Genomic DNA, 6,943 nt, shown 5'->3' with positions numbered 1-6,943 from the left:
TATTGAAAAAATGTACCGCCAAATGGATTTACATCCCGATGATCAGCCCTTTCAGCGAATTCTTTGGGAAGAGAAAACCCTTCCGAACCGTTGGACACATACGAACTCAGCACCGTTACTTACGGAACCGCTTCAGCTCCGTACCTGGCAACTCGTATTTTGAAGCAGTTAGCCATTGATGAAGGAGATAGGTTCCCAGTCGCAGCCTAAGCCATCGATGACTACTACATGGATGATTTATTATCCGGTGCCAATGATCTAAAGTCCGCTTTACAAAAACGCCGTCAGATGTCCGCGATGTGTCAGTCTGCAGGACTTCAGCTGAGAAAGTGGGCTTCTAACTACCAATCGGCTCTTGTGACGTTCCATCTGAAGACCTTGCCATCGATCCACTGCACGACTTGAATGAAGATTAATCGATATCGACCCTTGGCCTAGTATGGGATACTCGAACTGATATGCTGCGGTTCAACATCAATCTTCCACTTCCTGCGTCGGTACTGACCAAGAGGAAGGTAATATCCTACATAGCGAGAATTTTCGATATGCTGGGCCTCGTCGGATCAGCTATAACACTGACAAAGCTGTTCATGCAACAGCTGTGGCGACTTAGATCAGAAAAAGACGAGCCGTACGATTGGGATCGGCCTTCCTTTGAAGCTGCAGGAGGAGTGGAATCAGTTCCATGCAACGCTCTACATTTTAGCCGACATCCAAATCCCTCGGTTTGTCAACGGATTTGCAGATTGTTCGATCCAGCTTCATTTCTTCTGTGACTCATCTGAAGCTGCATATGGATCCTGTTGCTTCGTTCGTTCCGAGTTTTCTGGCGAAATCAGAGAGCGGTTGTTGACTTCCAAATCCAAGGTTGCTCCTTTGGCCAAAAAACAAAGCTATCCACAAAGTTGTTCGGGAGGATACCAGATGCGATTGGGTCATCAGACACGCTTATTTCTGGTCTGACTCAACCACAGTCCTCCAATGGTTGAGGTCGCCACCGCTGTGGCTGTGTGGCAGCGGCCTAAAGAATACTGCCACTGGGATACTGGTCCATGTCGTACGAGGCGACTTATCCAGTACTTCCCAGATACGTTTATCTCATATTTCTGTCTATTGGAAATCAATGAGGCTGTATCTGGGCGGGGGAGAAAATAGGTCAAGGTCAATTATTGCATGCAGAGTTCAGAAGTTTTTCAAGTTCAAAACATTGGAAGGAAATGTTTTGAATCTGAATCAGTTTTAAATTCTTGCTAGTATTTTTTTAACCTTTGTACGTATTTTCTCTCGAGAAGGGTATGCCAATAGTGCATATGTAGTACTTGCATTTGCACAAGCTGTATTCTTCCATATTTTCTCGTTCTACCAATTTGGAATATGATTTTTCATTTAGCAAATCTCTTTGCTCTCCTAGTAACTCCGTTCAATTAAATCTCTTACGGTCCCATTGCTTCTGGCTATCTGTTAATATTAACCGATTTGAAATCATAGAAGCATATGATCTAAATTACGTTAGTTATATCTGTTACGTCAAGCGCAAAATTAGTGTATTTTCCTTATAATGGACAAGTATTCAGTCCCTTCTATCTTTGGATTGGCAACAGAATTTTGTGGATATAAATGTCCGTTTATATAAAGATATTAAATTGTAGAAATTGCATCATGGTTATTCAATCATTGAAGCCGTACAAATATCGTTTCCGTGGAAAAAAAAAAATTTCAAAAAAATATATTTTTTTTAGGGTTGCCTAAAGGCCTCAATGTTCCCTATTAAATCAAGTTTTTGATCAAAACTTGTACCGCATGTCGACAGTCATATCTATTTCACCTAATATATGTCACTTCTCTTGTATTGAGACATGTTCCCTTAGCTTTAGGATGGTATAGTGTTAAGAAGAGTCAAAGCTCCTCTAATATCGTACTCTGATATTCCGTATCATACGTCAATCCTGGTTCTGGAATCCACTGCTACAGCTTCGTGCAGTGTTAATATCGCCTGTTTCAAATTTGGCGTCACAGAAGCTCATTGAAGTCCTCTAACCAGAGCGCTAACTGGTCAGTTAAATAAAAATATATAAAATCAAGACTTTGTGCTCTGAATCTGCTTTATGGTTAAGCTATGATTCAGATGTACTATTGTATGTATGTATGTATGTATGATTCCCCCATCGGTAGCAAGGTCCAGCCTATGTCTGTGTGGCTTGGCCTTCGAATTGACTTCTAGGGCTTCCACGGCCGATGGTTCGTCGAGAGAAGGCATCCAACCCTAAGAAACCTACAATGGTTGGCAATCCACTCCACTTGCAATAATCGCTATGATTCAGAGGTACTGTTGTACCTATATTTACCTTCCACTTAGTGTGTACATGTCCCTCTTTTGCCCGACTTATTTTTTTTTTTTTTTTTTTTTTTAAATGTATGTCAGAATTTAACAAAGGAAGTTTAAAAAAATGTACTTATTTCCAATATTTTGATTGAAAAAAAGCTTCATTGCTTAAAAATCCCTATGTGGATAGGCTAAATGCCAACTTTGCCATTATAAAATCGTTTATTTGCCCTCATGGTAGCATCCTGGTTAGAACATTTTCTAATCGTTGTAAACTCAAATCTCCTGAATTTTGTAGTTGTGAATCAACAATGTATGATTCTTTTAGCTCATATATGCCTGTTTTTCGAATGCTAGAAAGCTTTTATGTACTCTCGCCTATCCTGATATAAGTGTGCCTCATTCTAAGAATTTAAACTAAAATACCTAACAATCTGTCATTTTTCACCCAATGTGGTTATAAGCTTCAATGCTTCAAAATTCCTACGGGGATCGGCTTCATGCCCTAAATATTTATTTATTTTCTAATCCCTTTATGGTTTTCAGGTTTCTCAGGTATATGATGAAATCTGTAAAAAAAAGGCTAGGCACAATTTTCCCGTTTGTTTGGATAACGTGCCGCTATCAAGCCTACCCCTTTTCTGATACCTGACTTCCAAATCCAAGGTTGCTCCTTTGGCCAAAAAACAAAGCTATCCACAAAGTTGTTCGGGAGGATACCAGATGCGATTGGGTCATCAGACACGCTTATTTCTGGTCTGACTCAACCACAGTCCTCCAATGGTTGAGGTCGCCACCGCATCGATGGAGAACCTTTGTTGCCAATCGCGTTACTGCTATCCAGACTGGCGCTGAGGGATTCAATTGGAGACACGTCCCGGGAGTGCAGCATCCAGCCGACGAACTTTCTCGTGGACTACAGCCCTCTGATCTTCTCAACCGAGTTCGATGGTGGAACGGTCCAGATTGGCTGTCGTCGTCATAAGAATATTGGCCACGATGTGTCTTGCTGGAGAATGATTCGACAGAGGTCACTGAAGAATGTCCGTCGGTCAGTTTAGTTTCCACCGAAAAAGAGAATTTTGCGGAACAGCTGTTCACTCGGCATTCAACGCTCAAGCGGCTCAACCGGGTAACAGCCGCTTGTAACAAATTCATCAAGGCACTCCAAGCTGCAGCTATAAGGAGGAAAAATAAACTTGTTACGCCGTTTTCTTCGCCCAATGAGTTAGCGATCGTCTACCTTTCAGCTGAAGATTGAGCCGAGGCGGATCGTGCGCTGCTCCGATTAGACCAGTCACAGCTATACGCGGAAGAGCTCTCCGAGTTCCGAAACCCTAACCGTACGAAAAATCCGCTATCGTCGTAGTTGCGATACCTACGTCCTTCCCTTTGGTATTATTCGTGTTGGTGGTCGCCTAAGGAATGCAGACGTTGCGCAGAGTGTCAAACATCCAGCAGTTTTTTTCGGCTGAACACCCACTGGTAAAGCTTATATTGAACGCTTTTGCATGCTGGACCGCAGCTTTTGATTTTCACTATTCGGCAAAGATATTGGATTCACAGAGGAAGTAATTTAACTCGCCATACGTACCATGGCTGTATGAAATGCTTCCGGCAGAAGCCGACCCTCGTTGAACAGAGTTCTGCAGATCTACCCAAGTCCCGTTTGATCCAAAATCGTTCTTTCGCTGTGTGTGGAGTCGACTATTTTGGGCCCATTTATATCAAGTCGCCGATTCGTCGTCACGGTTCAACAAAGGATGGTGCCATTTTGGTGTAGGTGTCGGATCTGTCAACGCCCGCCTTTCTGTCAGCACTTCGTCGTTTCGTTGCCCGTCGCAGTCGTCCGAGGGAAATTCATTCGGACATCGGAACAGCTTTCAAAGGTGCATCGAACGCTCTTCACCGATTGTACGACATGTTGAAGAAGAACAGCGAAGACAGGGAGCAGATATTCAACTGGTGTGCAACGGCAAGAATTCAGTGGAAATTCAATCCTCCGCAAGCTCCGCATTTCGGTGGATTATGAGAGAAGTCTGTCAAACACCATATTCTACGTGAGATAGGACACACGAACATGAGCTACGAGGACATGACCACACTGCTCACTGAAGTGGAAATGTGCCTCAATTCGCGTCCAATCACACCGATCCCGACGGAAACCGATGATCTCGAGGTGTTAACTCCAGGACACTTCCTTGTGGGCACCAACTTGCAAGCCGTCGACGATGTGGATGTTATTGCAAGACCCGACAAACATCTCGACCATTGGTATCCCGTATATCTCGCCCAACTACAAACTCGCGCTAGGAAAGGGAGCAAATCGGCGGGTCCGGTGAAAGTTGGAAAAATCGAGGTAATCAAGGAAGACAACCTACCTCCAGCCTTGTGGTCACTAGGTCGCATCACAAAATTTCATCCCGGCCGAGATGGAGTTGTTCGTGTTGTGGGATTGAAGACAGCCAAGCGTGAAGACGTCGTCAGAGCGGTGAACCGGATAGCCATCTTTCCCGCCGCCAGCAGATCCACATAGATGCCCTTAAACCTGCCATTTTTTCAACGAGATCGATCTTCAAAGACCGGTACAGCACATCGAAAGTAGCTCAACGCGTATTGTGAGCGCTGATAGGTGATTAGCGTTCCATTATTTCACCTTTTCTCGTTCGATCTACCTGGTCTTCGTCGATTTCAGTCGAAGTCCGAACCCCCCATGCATTGGTAACAACCACGAACACTCTTCATAAAGAACATGTTCACACTTAGTTTGCTGAAACTTTTTTACAAGAAACCCCAGTTTTTCTGAATTTTACATGAATTTTACACAGATTTTGAATGGTGGTCCCTTTTATAGGAGTAAAAGGGCCTCCAAACATCATAGGAACCATTGCCGGCCTGAAAAACTACTCGAAGCAGATTTCCACGTCGTTCTGTTCAGTAGTTCCTGAGCTCATTTAGGATATACATACAGACAAAACAAGCCTGTTATACCTATATTTAGATTACTGGATTCTTTTTTAAACGTACGTGCAAAAAAAAATCGTTTAAAAAAGTTTAAAACGACCGGGAAAAATTCATCGCTCATTTCGAGTAAAGTGGCCAACTTGGACTGTAAATCGATCATTTCCATTCAGGTAGACCATTCTGAGGTAATTTGAGTGAAATCGGGAAGCTGAAAGATTTGTTCTGGATTGATTTGTTTTGGGTTTTTAGCCACGGTTGTTCCGGAACTTCCGCAGAGTGGCCATTCTGGCCCATGTTTCTGTCGGGAAGCAACGTCCAGATCAATTTACCACTCGAGAGGGGTTTGAAAAAAAAAATGCGGGAATCAAGAACTTGATTTTGACATGTTAGGAAATCGTCTTAAAGGGTGATACGGTCAAAATTTGGTCAATATCAACTTGACGTATTTCTTTCAATTTTGCATTTTAAAAACATGAACACCCCTCATTTTGAAGGTGTGTGTGTGTGTGTGTGTGTGTGTGTGTGTGTGTGTGTGTGTGTGTGTGTGTGTGTGTGTGTGTGTGTGTGTGTGTGTGTGTGTGTGTGTGTGTGTGTGTGTGTGTGTGTGTGTGTGTGTGTGTGTGTGTGTGTGTGTGTGTGTGTGTGTGTGTGTGTGTGTGTGTGTGTGTGTGTGTGTGTGTGTAGGTGTGTGTGTGTGTGTGTGTGTGTGTGTGTGTGTGTGTGTGCGTGTGTGTGTGTGTGTGTGTGTGTGTGTGTGTGTGTGTGTGTGTGTGTGTGTGTGTGTGTGTGTGTGTGTGTGTGTGTGTGTGTGTGTGTGTGTGTGTGTGTGTGTGTGTGTGTGTGTGTGTGTGTGTGTGTGTGTGTGTGTGTGTGTGTGTGTGTGTGTGTGTGTGTGTGTGTGTGTGTGTGTGTGTGTGTGTGTGTGTGTGTGTGTGTGTGTGTGTGTGTGTAGAAGGTTGCTCCTATTTTGATTTTGAAATTCACTCTACAGTTGTCATAATGCCGTCCAAGAAAGAAGAGCAGCGTATCAAAATTTTGCTCGCGCATCGCGAAAATCCGAGCTACTCTCACGCAAAGCTGCAACATCGTCAAAAGTTCCCAAATCAACCGTTACAAATGTAATTAAAGTGTTTGGGGAACGTTTGTCGACAGCCAGGAAGTCTGGATCGGGGGGAAATCGAAAACCGGAAGCCGCTGAGACGACAAAGAGAGTTGCCGGTAGTTTCAAGCGAAACCCTAACATCTCTCTCCGAGATGCAGCAAATAAGCTGGGTGTATCGTCTACAACCGTGCATCGAGCCAAAAAACGAGCCGGACTATCGACTTTCAAGAAGGTAGTGATTCTAAATTGTGAAGATAATCAAAATACGACGGCCAGAGCGCGATCCCGGAGGCTGTACACGATGATGCTGACGAAGTTTGACTGCGTGGTAATGGACGACGAAACCTACGTCAAAGCCGACTACAGGCAGCTTTCGGGACTGGAGTTTTATACGGCAAAAGGAAGGGGAAAGGTAGCAGATATTTTCAAGCACATGAAACTGTCAAAGTTCGCGAAGAAATATCTAGTTTGGCAAGCCATCTGTACCTGTGGCTTGAAAAGCAGCATTTTCATAGCTTCCGGGACTGTCAACCAAGAAATTTACGTGAAAGAGT

At 43.8% G+C, this 6,943-nt stretch overlaps 1 protein-coding gene across 1 annotated transcript in view; it reads left to right on the top strand.

Moving 5' to 3' along the window:
• Positions 1-4,355, top strand: part of LOC129738257 (solute carrier family 22 member 7-like) — a 26,926-nt gene extending 22,571 nt beyond the window's left edge. The window contains exons 5-6 of the mRNA XM_055729441.1: positions 3,168-3,374; positions 4,169-4,355. Of these exons, the coding sequence (XP_055585416.1) occupies positions 3,168-3,374; positions 4,169-4,355 (394 nt within the window). The remainder of the gene's footprint in view (positions 1-3,167; positions 3,375-4,168) is intronic.
• Positions 4,356-6,943: the final 2,588 nt, after the last annotated feature.

This window comes from Uranotaenia lowii, chromosome 1 (assembly GCF_029784155.1).
Source record: "Uranotaenia lowii strain MFRU-FL chromosome 1, ASM2978415v1, whole genome shotgun sequence".
Lineage (NCBI taxonomy): Eukaryota > Metazoa > Arthropoda > Insecta > Diptera > Culicidae > Uranotaenia > Uranotaenia lowii.
The sequence above is the reverse complement of the archived record's forward strand: the minus strand, read 5'-3'. Positions and strand labels throughout refer to the sequence as shown.